This window comes from Rissa tridactyla, chromosome 2 (assembly GCF_028500815.1).
Source record: "Rissa tridactyla isolate bRisTri1 chromosome 2, bRisTri1.patW.cur.20221130, whole genome shotgun sequence".
Taxonomy (NCBI): domain Eukaryota; kingdom Metazoa; phylum Chordata; class Aves; order Charadriiformes; family Laridae; genus Rissa; species Rissa tridactyla.
The window spans coordinates 68,106,556-68,128,343 of record NC_071467.1 but is presented as its reverse complement, the minus strand read 5'-3'; the positions used below and the strand labels follow the sequence as shown (position 1 = coordinate 68,128,343).

At 39.6% G+C, this 21,788-nt stretch overlaps 1 protein-coding gene across 3 annotated transcripts in view; it reads right to left on the bottom strand.

Annotated features, from left to right (window-relative positions):
- Positions 1–21,788, bottom strand: part of ANKS6 (ankyrin repeat and sterile alpha motif domain containing 6) — a 44,557-nt gene that overhangs the window by 13,102 nt on the left and 9,667 nt on the right. For all 3 annotated transcript variants that reach the window (XR_008465032.1, XR_008465031.1, XM_054192643.1), the window contains exons 4-12: positions 18,669–18,873; positions 13,335–13,441; positions 11,701–11,849; positions 8,310–8,520; positions 7,666–7,715; positions 6,434–6,637; positions 6,121–6,286; positions 5,308–5,477; positions 841–1,030 (exon numbers count right to left, since the gene is read on the bottom strand). Coding sequence is in view for 1 of the 3 variants with exons in the window: in XM_054192643.1 (XP_054048618.1) it covers positions 841–1,030; positions 5,308–5,477; positions 6,121–6,286; positions 6,434–6,637; positions 7,666–7,715; positions 8,310–8,520; positions 11,701–11,849; positions 13,335–13,441; positions 18,669–18,873 (1,452 nt within the window). In the remaining 2 variants the exon portion in view is untranslated. The remainder of the gene's footprint in view (positions 1–840; positions 1,031–5,307; positions 5,478–6,120; positions 6,287–6,433; positions 6,638–7,665; positions 7,716–8,309; positions 8,521–11,700; positions 11,850–13,334; positions 13,442–18,668; positions 18,874–21,788) is intronic.

Below are 21,788 nucleotides of genomic sequence, written 5' to 3'. Positions count from 1 at the left end.
CACCTCTCTTTAGTATCAAATGGAAGTACAGGGTCAATGGACAAAGTCAACATAAATGAAAACAAAACCAAATCAAAACCAAAACAATCAGCTAAGAAAAACCCCAAAATAGTACAAAGTGCCCCTTGCAGAAACCAGATAAAATGTACCTCCATCTCTTATTTAAAACATTGAGTCGTTCTTTTTTTCACTTTTTTTTTTTGAGAAGTTTAATAAGAAAAAGTAATTGATATCCTGTTTCCAACACAGTAACATGACTTTTTAAATGAGGTGTTGCAATTTAGACCTAAAAGTTCAACTTAAAAGGCAGTAATCTTACGAGAAAAGTAATAACATTATTATCCTTTCTGATGATCTAAAGTTAAAAATAAGGTCAAAACAATTCTACTTTTGCAATTAAAAAAAAAAATGCAATACAGCTCTTAAAAATCAATTGCATGAAGCTACAACTTGCTAGGAATCAAAGTTGCATTTCTGTAGTGATGTGCTTCACTGCATTTATTAAAAAAAAAAATCATTTCAAACCTGGAGAAAGTGCATTTTCTACCCTCAGCAAAAGGTGAAAGACCAGATTTAAGACAGAAAAGGTGGAAGGAGAGAGGCCACGTAAGAGCGCTCTATGCTAGCTTTGAGATAGTACCAATCTCCCTCTAAATGGCAGGGCTCTCAGCTTTTGGGAGAGAAATAGCCAGTTACTGCAGGAATGCCAATCTTGCAGTAAGAGACACCAAAAAAAGTTCTCACTCCCATGCAGATACACACTAATCCAGCACAGGTATAGCTTTAAACACTTTGTGCTCCTGATGAATCAATCTCCTGTAACTACAGTGACCTACTCACCATCTTCTGTAACAGTACCACTGCTGGAACCATTGCTCTTGGCCTGTCTGTGAGAAGAAGAGAGGGAGGACTCTGTGTTGTGAACCTTAGGAGATGGGGAAGGTGAAGGGGAAGGCGTGAGAGTTGGTGATGTGCTTTTAGATGTAGATGAAGTCCCAGATGGAGGCCTTTTGTTCATCTCCAGTTTTTGCTGTAGTTAATGACACAATCATTTCAGTTTAAAAACAAAAAAAGTGTTTACCTACATATGATGCTTCAATATTACTTAAGTAAGTTGCATATCATTTCTGCAGAGCATGTAGACACAACCAGAAGTTTCTGCTGATTCTTACTGAAATAATTGGAGCAATACTGATTTATCCCAAGTGAAAGTCTATCCCCTCAAATTCATCACGAAAAATACATTTAATAAGGCTGTAATTTTGGAATAAGAAAATGATTTCTATAAAGGAATACTATATACATGCAGTACAATTATTCTTTTTATAAAAGCTGAAATTAATTTGACTCTGAAAACAGGTCTTTTTGATTCAGAGATATAATTAAATAAATAAAGCCTCAATTAAAAAGTTTTTCAAAGTGTATCAGATACTAATTTGAAGTAGCACTTCATGCTGGATTAACCAGAAACATGTAGCAAGCCTAAACTAAGTTTTGGGTGCATTTAAACTCCTTGCTGCACTGGAAGTTTCCAGTCAACCCTTAAACTTGTTATTATCTAACGTGAGTCAAATGATTCAAATTTATATTCTGCAAAATATTTAATACATTTGGAGGCATGGAAAAGAGGAAAATAGACAAATTAAAATGAGGAATAAGAACAAATATGTATGTATATCAATCTTTTCCAAAATAAGCTAGTGTACCCTCATCTCCTAAACTCCTCAATATACCTATCACTTCACACATTTCCATGTTTGCATTATGTGACATAAAATGAAGTCTTAGGTGATTTTCTCCTGGATTCCTGAATTCAGAGTTTAACTTAAAATACCTTTTGTCAGTCAGGCTGCTACAAGAAAAACATAAGGAAAAAGTTGAGTTGGGTAACAAAGCAAGAAGGCAGAATGACAGCGATTCCTGCCTCTACAATTTTCCTTCTGTGCTATGACATAAATGGAACATTTCTCGTAAATGATAGAGATCGTATTAAAAAGATAAAACTGAGTTGAGTGGTAACTTTTTTCCATTACTCTATCCTACACCACAATAAAACCACCTCCTTAGTCCTGCATTGAATTGCCTAGAAGTAATGTTGCATGATACAAATTTAAGAGGTCTCTGAAGAGCATAGTGAACTCATTTCAATTTTTTGTCCCAGTTTTCCCTGTGTTCTGTTATTGGTCATTTGTGTTTCAGAATGGTCTTCCCTCTGTATCGTATTGTGTGCGTTTATTTAAATTACATCACCCTGTAAATTATTATTCAGTTTTTCTTTTCTTTTCTTTAAGGCTTGTCCAATCCCACCTCTCATGGATAAGTTTTGAAAAATGACCAGTGTAACATCACTGCATTTTTAGATCAGCTATTTCCAAGTTTAGACAGCACAAGTAATTCCACAATGGATACAAACATTAAATTTTCAGCATTTACTGAAACTGTTGATTACAACAGCGAAGTAGGCTGCTTAAGCTTTTGCAGCCAGTGTGGATCCATGTCATTGTGTACTCCCAACAGACACTGATGTCCCAAAAATCACCTCAGACTTGTGATACATGAACATCTATAGCAAGATCCAAACTGATCACATGTATCGTTATTGGTGGATAGACTGAAATTATCTAGACATCTAAACAGAGAGCTCTGAAAGAGCTATTGCCTTTCCAACATACTGACATCATTTTTATTTAAAAATCTTTTAAACAGTATGATGAAATGCCTTCCCAGAAGATGATCTGCAGGGCATTGCGCCTCACTACTTCTTTATCCCCTAATGTCTTCTACTGTGAGTGTGAATAATAGTTAAAACTTCTTGGTGGCAGCATTGTTGTAACAACAGACCCCAAGATCTGCAGCTCAAAGCTCACAGGCACAAGTATTATCGCTTAATAGGCTAACTAATATAACTGGAGAAAAAAAAGATTTTTTTGGGGCACACAAGCAGCTCTTCTGAAATTATTTCCAAGATAAAAACCAGCTGAGAGGAACTGCTGAGAGTTTAATTAGAAATACGTTGGTCAGACCACCTCTGGGGAAAAAAAAAAAAAAAAAGCATTTTGTAGCTGTTCAGTAGAAGAGACTTTAATGAGAGAAGAGGATAATAAAGTGACTTTGTCTACATGAAAGACAGACATGGATCATTTATAATCCCGGGAGCAGTTATGCGGGATAGCAAGTGAGGAAAGTTTATCATGTGCCAAAGGATCAGTATGAGTCCATAGCTTTTGGGGGTCCAGCAGAGTTATAAATTCTAGTTCCCAATCTCATCTATGAAAAGCAACAAGTAGTCCCTTCAGCATCAGGATCAGAGACAAAGTGACTACTCAGGGAAACTGTTTTGGCACTGGTAGTTGAAGAGTTTTCTTTTTCAGATTTTTGTCCTCCAGAAATTTAAATTAAATCACGGAACAACTTTGTAACTTCATTTATCATTGATATTTACTGATTAAATATATATATTGCTTACTGCTGCCATATAAGACATCACAGACTGAGACAGCCACCGTCATAATTTTATATGCTGGCCATTTTTGTTTCCTTGGGAAAAACTTCAAGAAGAATCTCATGAGAAGATGCAAAGATAACAAAACAAAGCAAAATGAGCTGTTTGGAGATTACACAAGCAAGAAGTTGAGAAATTTTGCTCTTGGTCATGTATTCTAACATTTTCAGAATACCAGGCATTAGAAATAAAACCCCAAATTATCTGCTTTCTTTCTCTTGCTCTCTGAAATGTAACATTTCCCTGTGTGAATAAACCCGCAAGTTTCACAATAATGTATCACATCTTCTGTTACGATGCTGCTTTCTAACTTGTGAAAATTTAAAATCTTAATCCTTAAAAATTTTGTACAAAGCAGTTGTTAACTTCAAAGTACATGCACAAAAATGGGCAGGACATGAGGGTAAAGCTATTCCAGGAAACTGATAGGTAACTCAGCACAGATAATACGGCCTGCACCCAGAAGCAAACCTTTGGTGATGACAACTTATCATTCATACTGTTTAAAAATAACACCTTGTGGAGCAGACTGGATACACGCATATTGTATCCTCAGCCTGCTTGAGCGCAGGAAGGCTTTGCAGAGGGATCTAGACAGGCTGGATCGATGTCAGGTCCTGCACTTGGGTCACAACAGCGCCATGCAGTGTTACAAGGTTGGGGAAGAGTGGCTGGAGAGCTGCCTGGCAGAAAAGGACCTGGGGGTCTTGGTCGACAGACAGCTTAATATGAGCCAGCAGCGTGCCCAGGTGGCCAAGAAGGCCAACAGCATCCTGGCTTGTACTAGAAGTAGTGTGGCCAGCAGGACTAGGGAAGTGATCATCCCCCTATACTCGGCACTGGTGAGGCCTCACCTCGCGTACTGTGTTCAGTTTTGGGCCCCTCACTACAAGAAAGACATTGAGGTGGTGGAGCGGGTCCAGAGAAGGACAATGAAGCTGGTGAAGGGTCTAAAGCACAAGTCTCATGAGGAGGGGCTGAGGGAGCCAGGGTTGTTTAGCCTGGAGAAAAGGAGGCTGACGGGAGACCTTATCGCTCTCTACAACTACCTGAAAGGAGGTTGTAGAAATGTGGGGGTCGGTCTCTTCTCCCAAGTAAGAAGTGATAGGACAAGAGGAAATGGCCTCAAGCTGCGCCAGGCGTGGTTTAGATTGGATGAGGAAAAATTTCTACACTGAAAGGGTTATCAAACATTGGAACAGGCTGCTCAGGGAAGTGGTGGAGTCACCATCTCTGGAGGTATTTAAAAGACAGGTAGACATGATGCTTAGGGACATGGTTTAGTGGTGGTTTTGGCAGTGTTAGATTGATGGTTGGACTTGATCTGAAAGGTTCCTTCCAACCTAGACAATTCTATGATTCTATGATTGTTGTGGTACAAATTATCACATGTTTTGCACTCAGGTTGTGCCTTTGGATGGAACCTAGCTATACCACATCAGAGTGAAACCCAGGGATAACTAACATAAAACACCAGACTCAATCAGGGCCATAGAGAGAAACAATGAGAAACCAAAATAACAGTGCAGATCTACCACAAGATCAAGTATTACATTTACTATTTTTAAAATAGAGTAAAATTAATAATAAAGCAAAATCATGTTTTATTATTAGGCCTGATCTTTTGTAGACTTGTAATTAAAAGGAAGGTTTATGGAGCTGAAAAGTTTCCACTACTGTAACAGGTGTTCATCATTTTAGGCTGTGCGGTGTCATGCAGTTATATTTATCAACCACCAATGACTGAGACATGACCTATTAAAATTAGCCAATTTGAAAGTACAAAAATTAATGTTCCTCTGTACCTTTACAACATGTCCGTTGCTAACAATTTGAGTACACTGCAAATCAGACAGAGTGGATGAAGGAGTTGACTGGACTGGACTATGCTGTTGGTTGGGTTTCTGTTCAGGTAAGCCTGCTGCTTTTCTTCTTTGGGCTGCAATCTGAGACAAAACATTATCTGCACTGCCACCTAAGGAAAAAATAAAATAAAAACAGAGTCAAGGAAAGCATAATTTTAAAATATGTATTAATTCTAACTTCACCTCTCTCCACCATCCACTTTCTTAAAAAAACTGCCTGGATGTAATAAGAGACAGGATTGTAAGGTTCAGACCTTTTTCAACAGCTTTCAGGAAAGGGAACAAAAACCAACCACAGGAGAAAAGAGAGAAGCCAGCCTTACTCTTTGGATATAGTTTTCATGAGCTGCTTCACCATATTGTGCTTACTGCTGCCAGATACAATGCTTGCAGCTTTGTTTTTAACTGAATACCAATTTTTAACAAAAAGCAAGCAACATGGGTAACAGAAAGAGACAGCTCCGTGAAATGTATGGTGCAATGGATAAGCATCCACCTGATCCATTGTGGGCAGACTCAATAAAATCAACATGTTTTTTCTGAGACTTCTGTAACAGATGCGAGGGTTTTGTTCCCTCTTGTAGGTGTCCAAAGTCCAATCCTGTTCTAACAAAATCTATGGAACTTTTGCTTATACAGCAACAGAAGCCCTCAGAAAAGGCTTAATATCTTCTGCCACCATCACAAACGCTAATTTTTTAGCTGAACCAGATACAAATTGCTTTCTTATTAAAAATAAGAGCAGTATGGTACCTGATCTGTTATGCAGTTCTGCTCCATGCCTGTTAATTCCCGCAATGTTATTGGACCCACCAGAAGAATGGGGAGAATGGTTGAAGTTGTTGGAATTTGAAGGAGACGCAGGTCTTCTTGCAAACGTTGGTAATTTGACTGGTCTAGTACCTTTGCTAACAGATGTCTGGAAAACAAAAGGAAAAATAATTTTCATCTTTATTATTTGAGCAAAACAAAGACCAAACTTCAACTGCTATTTTATTTATTCTAAGTTCTGAAATTTCCACTGAAGAACAAAAGTAGTATTTTCGCGCGCATTTTGTTTGCTTACTATATCAGAGTTGCCACTGCTGTTAAAATCATGCTTGATCGCTCTCTGTGACCAGGCAGTTCTCATCTGTTCAGCTTTGCCATCTTTGCTGAGTCGTGTTCGGTCCGAATTCCAAAGCTCAAAACTTGAGGGCGGTAAGAAAGGTGGTATCACTGCTTTCAGTTTATCGCTGGGCAGCCTGGTAAATGGAGCACTACTTCTCAACTGAGAGAGGGAAACAAAGAAAGGAAAAAAGAAAAGACCCTCTTCTTAATAAAGATCACTGGGAGCTGATGATGCAGTTTCAAAATTTTAAGTTAAGTAAAAAAGATGGAGACAAATGCATTTTTAAACAAAATAAGATGGAAACAAGACACAAAAGTAGTGTTTGTGAAGATGTACGACATATAATAACAGAGAGAATCTAACGGACATTCTGGCACCCATCAGTACGCTCATTCATTTAATATAATGAATATAGTTCATTACATGGCAGAAACTGTCTCTTCTTTCATCATGCTGAATCTTCCTTGAAATTGACTTTAACAGGAATGTTAACAATTAATTTGCAAAGAAATAACAAGGTAGTCCTCTCTGTATGCCCGGACAGGACACCTGAAAACAGTGACAGCTGGCTGTTCCTGCTGTGTGTGTTCTCCAGAAACAGAAAAAAACAGCACAACTGATTTGGCTCCCTGGAGTTCTGTCAGTGAGTCACACCTAAAGTTACTTAATCTTCTTGAAGAAGACCATAAAGGATAACCAGACAAATTTAATGACATCTCCAGGGAGTAAGCTGTAGGGGAAGTTAAAGCTACAGTATAACAAAAAAAGAAATAGAATAATACAAATAAACATCCCAAATTAAATATTTCATAGTTGCCCCTACTAGTAATTTCTCACTTTCACATTGTACCGTGCTCCATCCATGTTTTCCTCACAGCACAATTCTTGTCAGCAACTAGTCAGCTGTACCATCTATTCATTGCTGACCATACAAAGGTATGGATAACTCTTGGAAAAAGTCAGTACTTGTGAACAGCTTCCATACCGTACTACTTGTAGTACTTCTTGATCTAAGAAGTACTGATGTATCACAGCGTGTGAGTTCCTGCCTAATGACTATTAAGAAACAATAGCTCTCTTTCTAATGGCGACTTGGATAGGAGGTAAAAAAAAAGTAATATTAAAAGTGACGGGAGCTGCATGACCTTCAGATTTGGGCTGAACATACCAAGTACACTGCGACATACCATGGTTGTCAATAATTCATCATCCTTTCCTCCTTTTGCAGGGTTTACACCTGAAAAATATATAAGTGATGTTTTATTGTTTACACACTCCTACTTTAGTTCTCAAGGATAGCCTACTGTTTTCAAACATTCAACAGCTTTACCCTCAATAAGCACACAGAACCAAGATTTCCAGTGACACTCTCACATACCTAAATTGAAGTTAAGACTATTGACTTATTTTACATCACAAGCTGGGGGGGATTTGCATGGAGACTGCACAATTTCAGTACATATGCTTTACAATTTGGGTTTCTCCAATCCCTCTTTCTTCTCAGTATTTATTCGCTTAAATAAATTCATTTTCAGTACATAAACTAATTTATCAAAGATACTAACAACTCTTGAGTGACCTGTCTCTACTTCCAATTTAATGGTGCTTGCTACAGGACAGTAACATTGTTATATTAGCATTTTCCTGCTTAAATGACACTGCACTCAGCATGATCAACAGTCAGGAGCACAAAGATCTCTCTATATACTACAAATACATTACATGTCTCTTCAGTTATACTAAGCGAAATAAAAACTAAATCAATAAACTACAAACTACATCTTGACTACCCCATGAGAGCTCACTTTGCAGAAGAGAACTCTGGCTTTACCACTAGCTTTGTTATTTGTGATCCGAGCTGTAGCAGCATCAAGGTTTCCAGAGGTGTCCACATCACTCTGTGAAACTGCTTTTATGGTGGAATTTAACAATGGTTCAGGCTCATCAGGAAAAGGCACGAACTGATTGGAAGGAAATCCATGGCGTAATGTCTGAGTCAACTTCAGCTTGCGGAATCGATTGGACATCCTGCTCCACCAGGACTAGATTGATAAGAAGACACAACAATTTAGTTCCAACTAGAAGAAAAAAAGAGGAAAAGAAATGTACAATTAAGTAAGCCTTACAGCCATGATAAATCTGTCAAGGAGTTTTTGAGATAAACCACAAAAGCAATCTTAAAGTAGTTTGAATTATCAACAGAATCCTTCACCATAATTTTTATGCATAAGATTAATCTCTTTCCTTATTTTTCATCTGGCCAATGCCTTACCATATTTTTCTGCACTAACTGGAAAGACATGGCAGATAAAAGTATTAGGGCAATTTGAACAGGAAATTTTTACAGCTACATGGCAAATATTTCGTCTTCCCATTAACTTCCAATTTCACCACCCATTCTTACACTCTCTGGCATCAATGAACTGGCATGTACATTTTCCCTTTTTTAGAGGTGTGCATAGAAGTTTCACAAAAGCGTCTCCTTAAGATTTTCAAAATCAGTGGCAAACTGGAAGAGTTCTGATAGCATTCCTGTCAAACTAAAGATCCACAATCCATACCGTGTTGCTATACAGACAACTTAAACCCTGCCAGATTGGAAAGGCTATAAACTGAAAAAGAGCAAGGCACGGAAATACCAGCTGTGAAATCAACAAAAACCTTAGGCCTACTGCACCTATAATCTCCATCCACATGTGTATCGCATACGTGGAGACCCTTAAATGAGAGGACCATCTTCACTCAAAATAAAATTTATCCAAACATTTACAGCCATACGTTTTTGCAGGCAGATAGCACAAGATGCTTCAAGCATTTAGCATGGCATTTCTCTAGACTACATGAGACCTATAAGCTATATTAAGAAGACCTATCCAAACTGTATTAAACAGTATGTGGCTTGTAGGCAAGTCATGTTATAAGTATCTCCTGATTATTTCTTAGTAAAGCTTCTTCTAGCCTTTCTGGAACACTTTTAAAAAAAAAAAAAAAAGTCATGTAAAAGTGATGATACTTCATGAAGGTCGCTTTATGTGATATTCAATCCAGACAACACGCTATTCTAGTTTACTCTTTATTCTTAGCCATTCCTTCTCACCATATTTATTCCCCTCTCTCCTTGGAATTTAACATTTTTCAACTGCTTTCTCTTTTATGTCTTACAAACTGTCCGTACAGTAGAACTAAGTAAAATAAACTGTAAACTTATTCCCTGTAAATCAATCCTTCTAGCAGGTGATCATTAAAAAGATTTTAAATCTGCACAGAGCATTAGTAATGGACAGAGTTCTCAGACCTTTGTATCTCTTTGGAGCCATAACTAATAAAGATTTACATTACTTTCAGCAACAAAGACCTGATGGAAAAAGGCAAGAGAGACAAATAGTTCAGAGAAAGCAATAAAACCCACACTGTCCAGCATTTATTCACCTTCCAAAAGGAACCGAAAGGGCAAAAAAATCCATCTAGTTTTAACACAGAGTACAATGAGCTTACAAAAGAGACTGCTTGCACAACATGGTTGGTTTGTTACAGGAGCAAGCTAGCTTCAGTGAACAAAAAGATCACTTCTAAGTTCCCATCATCTTTGTTACTCTTCTTTACAGTGCTTCCGCTTCGTTAACACATGCTCGCACCACAAACTAACCCAAAATGGAGTAAGTACAGCCACTACCCTACAATATAAAAAACTACTGCTCTCCAGCAAAAAAAAATGAATGATAGTGGAGAGGTTCATCTTGTTCCTCTGGCGTTCAGAGTACGGTGGTCTGAGCTTCGGAGTTTCTGGTTAGCTGTTGCAGATGGTTGTGACCTCTCCATGTACGCAACCACGCGCACAGAAGCTGCAATAAAGGCCTTTAAACTAGACTGCAGTAGCCAAGTAACTAAAATGCATTTGTGATTACAAACAGTGTTGTTAAACAGCTGAAATCTAGTAGCAGTGTGAGAAGGCAATAGTATCAAAGAACAGAAAAACAGTATTGCCACTTGAGAAATACCTTAGACATTTGTAACAACATTAGGAATGAAAGAATAAGGGGAAGAACTGGAAATCTCTGCCCTCAAACAACTTTAATCTAAAAAAGAAACTGAATGTGATTAATTCAATTCACACTGCTCCAATACTGACATTGAGAGTACAACTTGCTGAAGAAACACAGGCATGAAGAAAAGAGAGGAAATGGAATTTTTGTATACAGAAAAGGCACACTTTTGGTTTTGGGTCCTCAAAATGGTGAGAATCACTAGTTAACAGTTCCTGAGTAAAAGGGGTAAAGACTGAGGTCATGGCTATCCACTACATAATCAGCAGGTAAAGCAACAAGGGCCTCTATTATGCATAAATTACAAATAAAAGAAACACACAACAAAATAAAAAGTCTACTAGTTCATGACAAAAGTGATCAAACAGGAGACACAGAAAAGGGTTTGGTTTTTCTTAAACTTCTAAGGCAGACTACTTGTAATCAGATATTTTTGTATCAATACTGTTAACAGGAGGAAGGTAGGAATATGTGTACGTTTGCTTAACAGACTAAGAATATTTAGATGAGCTCACATGAATTAAAACCAGACAAGACTGATTAAAATTACCCTAGAGTAATTACAGACAACACGACCTCTGAACAAATACTATCTTTGAGATAAGTTAAGAGGATGGAAGAAGTTACAGAAATCAGGCAAAAGGCAAATAGACAACCACCTTTACCCCAAAGAGGAAAATCTGAAAATGTACTGGTCAAAAAGCTTAACATGAAAGGGCATCATTGAAAAAACAAATCCCCATAACAATTCTACTCCAATTGCAAAGAAAAAAAAAAGCCATAAGAACAGTCTACTAAAATTGGAGTACATTTGGATTTTAAAGACAGATTTAAAATTAAGATCATAATCGAAATTCAGTTCCAAACTTATGACCATGATACCTTCCGCTACTTAATTATGAGATCTGTGTCTAGGCACTGAAATGCTTCGATGTAAATTCTTCCTTAAAAGCTTTTCCTTTGCTTTGACATCTGACAAAAAGAAAGATGAACACATGCTACATCTCACAAAAAAGGAAGCACAGTCAACGAGGAACTCAGAACCACCCCTCCGCCCACAAAAAAACCCAAAAAACAGTTACATATTAGATCCAAAGTACTTCTTAGCAATGACTTTCTCCGCCTCATTCATTACAGGAAACAATAAACTAGTTATTTATTAAGAGTGAATATATTTACCTTTAGACCTCCTTTGTCATCTGGCAACATTGGGAGATCTAAGGATTGCCTACTTCTGGAACAAGGCAAAGATGACCTGTTGTTCAGTTTATTCTTGTCTTTGCCTATTTGCATGCATGCTGATGCCAGTAACCGTACAAGCTCTGTGTCTAAAAGAAAACAAATTAAGATAATGTTTAGTCTGTTTTGCTTTCCCAAATTATGATTGATATGCTGACACTTTCCCTATAAATCCCATAGAAGTAGTAATTGATCTACCCCTCAAACACAAAGCAGATGAATCCCCAAAACCTTCTTTCTTGGCCTATGTTTCCCACTCCTTCTCCCATGCAGTGGGCTGCAGTCTTACCACCACCTCTCTAACAGTATTTATCAATACACATAAGCATGCTATTCAGTCAGAATCAGTCATGTGCGACCAAGTGAACTGCCTCCTCTCACACTCTGTAGAATTTAAGAACGACATTGCGATGCTCCCTTTTCTCACCTGACACAGAAGAGAGTAGAGAAAAATGAGTATTCTTTCTTCAAGCGCAGGTTGCAGAAAAGAAGCTTGAAATTAAATCCCAAAGAGAAAGGAGATGTTCAGCCTGGATAACGAAGGGACTGAAAAGACACGGTAAGAAAAAAGGTGGACCAAAAAAGTAAGAAAAAAAGAAAGGAAGAGGAAGAAAAAAGAACAAGTATGAGAGAAGGACAGGAAAGCAAATAAATATTCTGTAAAACTGTATTTTATACAGAAGTCAGGAAAGACTTTCAGAAGGGCAGACAGAACTGACCTATATATTCCTCTTGCTGAACAGGTAACAAGACAAACTAATCTGTCCCACAAGAAGTTAATTATAACGAAAAAGCATTCACAGTATTTATTTTCTAAAACGTCATACTATTAGTGATCTACTTCTGACAAAGGAAAGGTCAGAAGTGACCAAAGGTCACTAGTGACCAAAAACCCCATAATGAGTAAATACAGAGAAAACAAACATTAATTCCATCAGCAGTACTGTTTTTTGGCTTCAGATAAAGCAATTCAGGTACTATGCAAAGTTAACAATAACAAATCACATAGGTTAAACAAACTACAACAAAAAATACATGTGTTTCATTGAAGCCTCCCCAAAACATGTTTTTTTCTAAAGCACTCCCACATAAAAACAGTCTCAGCCCTGAAGTGTGATTTATTCTCAACCTTTACAGACCCAGTGAGAGGTTCAGCCAGGAATTCACTATTTTTATTCTGATTGCACTCTCTTTGTCCTGGCCCTTTGCTGCTGTTTACTGAGTGGAAATTTCTAGCTCCAATTGACAGTTCTGTGATAATGACACTACAGAATACCTCGGCCACCACCGTCAAATGCCATTGAACTGGCTCTGGCAACACTAACAACACATTTTGGAACATCTTCAAAAACAATGGCAAGAGGAATGTGCAAAATCTGTTATCCCATAAATATACACACTCATCTAACCAATTAACTCAAAACCCACCATTGTCAGGCAGCATCCTTTCTTGATCCAGTCTAGCATGAATCTCAGAGGATACTTCCTAGCAACTTTAATGTATTTTCTAGATTGGAAGGGATGTTAATCTGTTTATGTTGTACATTTCCGCAGCGGTCTTTGAAATAACATACCTGGATCGTTCAGCAGCATTATCAGGTCAAAAGCTGTGTATCCATTTTTTGCACGAAGATTGACGTCAGCTCCTTGATTTAACAAATACTTTACAACGTCTTTGTTTCTTTGATGGAAGAAAAAAAAGGCATTGCTCGTGTTAAAAAACAAAAAAAAAAAAAAAAAAGGAGAAAATCCTAATACTCTATTTTCATTCTTTTATATCATTGCTCCTCCATTAAAGATCAGTTTTACCTTTTTTATAGCTAAATTAAGCAAGTCTAAAATCTGTCCACGAGCTATTCAGAAGCTCCCACGATTCCTTTGTCAGTCACTGTTTACTCCCTATGAATTATGCTAATCAACATGCAGAAAGTCAGTCTAAAAAACCTAATCTAAATAGTCAGTTTCTTAAATTGACCCTTTAGAACTGACTCCGGAATTTGCTGCAAACACCTTCCCAAGAGAAGGCCTAGGGCAAAAAAAGCAGATGGAAAGACAAAGGTCAGTCCTGTAGTCATCATACACCACCACTAATACTTCAACACAACTTCAAATTCAGAACAAACGAGAAATTGCATATAAAAAAGCCAAATTGACTAAAGATAATTTATAAATTCCAACAGTACTTCACTTAATTAGAGATATAAATTACATAATTGAGAAGGCACATTATCACTTCCTTGAGCTGTTTGTAATGCAAAACCAATCAGCATTAAATGATAACCAGGACAAACACCTTCCAACAAAAGCTCATAAAAGCTAGTTGCATAAAAGAAACTCACAATCCTATTCCCATTAGTCCCTCTCCCCTCCCATACACCTGAAAAAATAAGCAGGACTTGCCTTGTGAGTTAAAAACAATACTGTAATTCAGCCTACAAAATAAGCAAACAGACAACAAAGCTAGGAAAAATACATTTAATTCAAAACTCCCCTTGAGCAGAGACTGACCTTGTATAAAAACAAACTCTGACTCACATAAGCAACACACAGCAAAAACGTTAAATAGCAACAGCTGACTGCAAACTCTAAGAATGAAGTTGACATACAGATCTCAACCACCCAACTTCAGAGCATTACTTCTTACTGTACAAATTAAGTTTTCACTTCTGAACTCACTCCAGTTAGAATCAACCTAAAATGGAGGAGGAATGTTCCTCCTCTCTTCCAACAAAAATTATGCTTATCCCCACCACAGCTCCTCTGCATTCTTCCCATTACTTTTTTTTCTATTCCTTAAAACTGTGTCATCCCCCCATCCTGCTTTGCAGTCCTGCATCTTGAAGGTACGCAGAGACACAATCCTTTAGCGTCCCTGGCTCACACAGACCTTGCCTTCAGACCAGAGACCCTCCAGACCCCTCCTGAGGGGGGCAAGCTGAGGCTCTGCAGAGGCTAAAGATTTCCAGTTGTTAGGAAAATTTGCAACTGGCTCATGCCAACCATGGAGAAAAGCTAGGATGCAAAGTATAGAATTAAAAGGGTAAATATTTATTCATGCACATGAAGTGTCCCAGCCACATTGAGGCATGCCAAATGTGGTTTTGCACAGGGTTCTTCCACCCTTAAAGCCTGTAGGTACAACACGACTTCACTAATCACTAACACCCACACTATCGATTACTAATCATAGTAAAACTTTGCAAAGCAACCATATTTCTGCAGCATTCGTGCTGCTTGTCCATTCATCCAGATGTCCCTGGAGTCACTCTTGCTATTGTTACTTTTGTATAGTGCCAGCCAACACTGACAGGGTTTCAAAGATGTGTTAGAGGGGTTATAATGCTGCTGTTGCCTTTGTTGACTAGGGGTATCTTTTATGCTTGATGGACAGCTCTTTAAGCTTCCAAAAAGCCAAGTCCTTACTTCCAGGGCTGGGATGTCCTTCTGGTCCTTCCACTGAGCTGGTGTCCTTTTGTTTTTTTGGTTTTTTTTTTTTTACTTCAGCATGAACAATACCAAAGTCTCCAGTAAAATTCCACTGCCTCAAACATTTAATGTACTAACAGAGTTAATACACTTTCATACTATAAAGACTGACTGATATAATAGGGAAGGGAATTTTCATAACATAATCCTCTAGGAAACTGAAAGGACAGTATCTGAATACAGGCAGCACCCAGCTGTGCTCTGTGCTTCCACAGACAAGTACCGGCAAGGGGATGTGCCAGCAGCCCTGCAAATCACTTCCTGCTCACTGCTTCTACTCCAGCTGTGCGCTGGGGTGGCTGCTGTTAAGTGAAATGGCCACACCAGAAAAACTGATCTTCAGGTACTTCCATGACATGCCTATTGCTACAATCAGTACTGTGTTGGTGAGGAAGCAGAGAACCTCATCTTAGAATCATAAAATGGATTGGGCTGGAAGGGACCTTAAAGATCATCTAGTTCCAATCCCCCTGCCGTGGGCAGGGACACCTCCCACTAGACCAAGCTGCTCAAAGCCCCATCCAGCCTGGCCTTGAACACTTCCAGGGATGGGGCCTTGACAGTCTTTCTGGGCATGTTCCCATGTCTCACCACCCTCACAGTAAAGAATTTCTTCCTAATATCTAATCTAAATCTCCCCTCTTTCAGTTTAAAACTGTTACACCTTGTCCTATTGCTACACTCCCTCATAAAGAGTCCTTCCCCATCTTTCCTGTATCCCTTTAAATACTGAAAGGTCGCTATAAGGTATCCCCAGAGCCTTCTTTTCTCCAGACTGAACAACCCCAACTCTCACAGCCTGTCTTCACAAAAGAGGTGCTCCAGCCCTCTGATCATCTTTGTGGGCAGATGGCTGGACTCCTCTGGACTCACTCCAACAGGTCCATGTCCTTCTTATGTTGGGGGCTCCAGAGCTGGATGCAGCACTCCAGGTGGGGTCTCATGAGAGAGGACCAGAGGGGCAGAATCACCTCTCTCAACCTGCTGGCCACGCATCTTTTGATGCGGCCCAGGATGCTGTTGGCTTTCTGGGCTGCGAGTGCACATTGCCAGCTCATATTGAGCTTCTCATTGACCAACATGCCCAAGACCTTCTCCTCAGGGCTGCTTTCAAGCCATTCTCTGCCCAGCCTGTATTTGTGCTTGGGATTGCCCTGACCCACATGCAGGATGTTGCACTTGGCCTTGTTGAACTTCATGAGGTTTGCACAAGCCCACCTCTCAAGCCTGTCCAGGTCCCTCTGGATGGCATCCCTTCCCTCCAGTGTGTTGACCACTCCACACAGCTTGGTGCTGTCTGCAAACTTGCTGAGGGTGCACTCGATCCCACTGTCCATGTCACCGACAAAGATGTTAAATAGCACCAGTCCCAATACCAGCCTCTGAGGAATGCCACTTGTCACTGGTCTCCACTTGGATATTGAGACATTGATCACAACTCTTTGAGTGTGGCCATCCAGACAGTTTCTTATCCACCGACTGGTCCATCTGTTGAGTCCGTGTCTCTCCAATTTAGAGACAAGTATGTTGTGCAGGACAGTGTCAAATGCTTTTCACAAGTCCAGGCAATATCAGGCAGGCAGTATCAGTTGTTCTTCCCTTATCCACCAATGGTGTAACCCTGTTGCAGAAGGCCACCAAATTTGTTAGACATGATTTGCCTTCAGTGAAGCCATGCTGGTTGTCACCGATCACCTCCTTATTTACATATGCCTCAGCATATTTTCCATGATCTTGCCAGGCACAGAGATGAGAGTGACCTGCCTGTAGTTCCTCAGGTCTTCCTTTTTTCCCCTTTTTAAAAATAGGGGTTATGTTTCCCCTTTTCCAGTTGGTGGGAACTTCACTGGACCGACACAACTTCTTAAATATGATGGATAGTGGCTTAACAACTTCATCTGACAGTTCCCTTGGGACCCGCAGATGTGTCTAATCAGGTCCCATGGATTTGTGCATCTTCAGGTTCCTCAGATGGTCTCAAACCGGATCTTAGGCAGTACCTAAGTCTCCCAGTCCCTCCCTTTACCCTTTGCGACTTGAGCGGTGTGGCTAGAGCACTGGCCGGTGAAGACTGAGGCAAAAAAGTCATTGAGTACTTCAACCTTTTCCATATCCCAGGTGACCAGGTCTCCTGTTTCCTTCCAGAGAGGGCCCACATTTTCCCTAATCTTCCTTTTATCACTGAGGTACCTGTAGAAGCTTTTCTTGTTGCCCTTGACATCCCTGGCCAGATTTAACCCTATTTGGGCTTTAGCTTTCCTAACCTGATCCCTGGCTGCTCAGACAATTTCTCTGTATTCCTCCCAGGCTACCTGTCCTTGCTTACACCCTCTGTAGGCTTCCATTTTCTGTTTGAGTTGTCCAGCAGGCCCTTGTTCATCCACGCAGGCTTCCTGGTGTTTTTGCCTGACTTCCTCATTGTTGAGGTGCATCACTCCTGAGCTTGGAAGAGGTGATCCTTGAATATTAACCAGCTTTCTTGGGCCCCTCTTCCCTCCAGGGCTTTATCCCATGGTCCTCTGCCAAGCAAAGTACCTACATCTGGACCATCTTATGTTGGTCCCAGGAACTACTTCAGAAAATTTTAACAAAGTAAAGACAACTTGACCTCCTATTTTTCCCCCCTTTGCTGCACTCTCATAGTCCAATGAGACCTGTTGACTAAAAATGAAAGCTGGAGCAGAATATCTGCATTTGTACAACTAATGTAAGCAATACCTAGCAGTGAAGTGAATTTTTACCTTTGCGAGGGCCTCATCTACAAAAATGGAGAAAAGTTCACCTTCCTAAACAGAATATCCTGTATTCTGACAATGCCAACTGTATGACAGAGATCACATGTGAAGTACCAGGCCAATTTCTGGGGTCTGACTCTTAACTGCCTACCTACATCTATAACGTAGCTTTAGAGAAAATGACAATCAGTTCTCCAGTGGGCACATTTCAGAAAACTCAATGAAAACTAAAGCTGAATAGGGAAATATAAGAATGGGTTTAAGACTGGAAAATACGGCACATGGAAGGGTGATTGCCTTGAAGTTTCACAACTTGATGTAGGCGTACAGCCCTGGCAGGGGGTGATACTATCTTACAAAACACTAAAAAAAAAAAAAGCAACGAAGGATGGAAGTTGGAATCTGCCCTAAAGCTCCTAGTGCTTGCCTGGAGCATGTTCCAAGCACTTACTGAGCAAGATTCAAGTTCCCAAATGTGCCGCTCGTTCTGCAATCCAAACGGCATTGAGGTCTGCCCTGAAAAGCTGAGTGCAGTGCACGAGTCCTGAAAAACTGAGGCCACTAGTCTCTCAATTTCTTGTAAGACACCCCTGCTTCCAGAGTCAGTATCAAAAAGATATTTTTTATGGAGATGTAAGAAGAATTAAACTTCTTTACGGCTAGACACAAAGACGGCATATATCTTACCCGTGGTATGTGGCCTGCATTAGTGCTGTCCAGCCATGAACATTATCCTGTTTATCAATATCAGCGTTTTTCTCAACAAGGAGCTGGACGAGGGACAGCTGTCCAGTTACAGCTGCAATCATTAATGGAGATGCACCATCACCATTGGTAATATTGACCTGACATGGGTCTTCATCAACAATCTCTTTAACCAGCTGGAAGTTTCCTGTAAAACAGCAATAAAACATAAGCCACATGAGCAACAGAGAACTGCTTAGCCACTGAATTCATATGTATTGTGATTTGCTGACATTGGTCTACATTTAGTGGAATTAAAACAGAAAAAATAAAGTATCAGGGCAACTGCAACACTAAAGCTAAATATTTGTATGAATCTTTGGTCTTTTAGTTGATCAGTACATCTTCCCAGGCTACATAACATTGTGGCATAAGCATGAGGTACTGTTGTCCCTCATTTTTCCCTACTTGTACACTTATAGTACAATCCCATTACAAGAATCATTTTCTGGAATTAATGATTAAGCTATAAAGGCTGTAGAAACTGCCGTGCATCCCACACATGAAGACACAAGTAGGGAATATTTCTATTAAATTGTCATAAAATGATGTTGTGCAAGGAAAACTGATGATACTGAGACACCATGATTTGTCCTTCAGCAGAGCTAAGATCCCTGTTCCAATTCCATAGGCTGAAATCACAGACAGCAAAAACTTTAGAATCAAAGAGACTGGATGCAAAGGCACTCTGAAAGGTGGTGGTGGCCATCCTTGCCTTAAGCAGATAGAACAATGCCCTATGTCACACTGACCCATAAGCTTCCCTTGCAAAGGTGGTTCACTGATTCTAAAAACTTCTACTGATACAACTCTACAACCTCCCAAGGAATTAATTTATTCTTATATTCAGAAGGGTTTTTTTAACTCTGCCTCCAGTATTTAAAATAAATCTCCAAAGCAAAACTTCCCTTCTTCTTGCTCAAGACTAAGGCATTATTCCTGCCATCTTTCCAGTTCTTTAAAAGTGAACCTAAAGTTCAAGTTTCCACATAAAGAGGCTGGTAGCACTGAGTTCTTTTCTAGATTATGAAAAGCAGCACAAAATATGCTACTGAACACATTTTAACCAGGTTGTGGGGTTTTTTTCTAAACCTTAATAAAGGTAGGAACAAGCACTTTTTAAAAACGTATGAGGTAGTCAGGGTGACCTTAAGCAGGGAGCTTAAGCTCACCCACCTCCCTTACTTTTTTGATGACATATGGCAGGCAAAAGCAGGGAAGAAGCTAAGAGCAAAAAAAAAAAAAAAAAAATCTCTGTGAGCGAATATGTAACACTATAGGAACAAGAGGCAAGAAGAAGCAAATCATCAACTGCTCAACTGCCATGCAAATGGAAAAACTCTCACTTTTAAAAAACCTTCAGATGGTAAACTGCTTCATGACATGAACTGCCTTCAACTCAATCACAGGCACGAACGTTTTCCTTGGAAAGTCAGTCAGAATCCCAGACAACCCCCTGCAGGCACCTGAATGTGCTCACTGAAACTAACACCCACCTGCGCAACTCAGCTAATTTCTTGGAACAGGAAAGATAACAAAAGCACAAAACTACTTTTTTATGTTCCAATTAAGTAAAAGACAGCAGGTGACTTTTTTAACACAGACCCACATCACAGACTTTGTTAAACAGAAACGCTGGAACCTACAGAGACTCCAGAATTGACTTTGAACTCTGGCCTACACACTTCTTAAACTAGTGAGTTGATTTTTTAACAGTGCTGACACCCACAGCAAAGCGTTTCATAAAAAAACAAAAGGAGTACACCGACCAGTATTCATTTGGCTCCCCCCATAAGAATCCTTCTGACCTAGCACTAACATTTATAAATCTCAAAAGTTACAGGGGTACAAGAAGGGCAGCTGAACTCTCTAAAATCTAACAGACCTGAGTCCTCCGTACAAAGAGGTTTTGGTAGCTGTCGTGGTTTAACCCCAGCCAGCAACTAAGCACCACAGAGCCACTTGCTCATCCCCCCCCTACAGTGGGACGGGGGAGAGAATCAGAAAAGCTAGAACACTCATGGGTTGAAATAAAGAAATAAACACAGTTTAGTAAGTAAAGCAAAAGCCGCGCATGCAAGCAAAGCAAAACAAGCAACTCATTCATTGCTTCCCATCGGCACACAAGTATTCAGCCACCTCCAAGGAAAGCAGGGTTCTATCACGCATAATGGTTACTTGGGAAGACAAACGCCGTAACTCCAAACATCCCCTCCTTCCTTCTTCTTCCCCCAGCTTTATATGCCGAGCATGACATCATACAGCGCGGAATATCGCTTTTATCAGTTGGGGTCAGCTGTCACTGCTGTATCCCCTTCCAGCTTCTTGTGTGCCCCCCACCTTCTTGTTGGCAGGCCAGTATGAGAAACTGGTAAGTCCTTGACTGCTTAGCAATAACTAAGATATCAATATAACAACTATTCTCATACTAAATCCAAAACACAGCAGCTACTAGAAAGAAAATTAACTCTATCTCAGCTGAAACCAGGACAGTAGCTTACATGTGAGCTAACATTTAAGTAGGAGCTCCCAGTATGGTTACCTATCACCTTCTTGTCCACTATTATGTCTGCTCATTTCTAGTTCTGGCAGCCTGAAAAGCCATGAAGTTCCTGAGATGGTGACTTATGATGGTTAATTGAAAAGCAACTGTTGAACTGCTGTACCAAACCCAGGATGAGACCTGAACACTAAGGCCAGGCTTGACCATTTAAAACACACCTCTTAGTTTTCAGTAGGAATGCAATAAAAATAAAACTTGGAAGATAATTGTCAATCTAAAGATGCATTGCTGAAATCCATTTGGACAGATGTTGGGAAAAAATGGTATTTCCCTACACAAAAATCACTCATTTACAAATAATTAAAAAAAAAAAAAATCTAAAAATTCATCAAAAACTGTGAAAGTTGCTGACTTAAGAGCTCTCTTCAGGTTGCAGCTTCCTGTTGAAAGCAAGGTGAATCATACTGAAGGTTTCATGATTATGTTACAGTAAGGAATGGGTACATGAACTAAGAAGCTGAAATGAGAGGCAGCTGTGCTCACCCCTAAAGCTCACATGT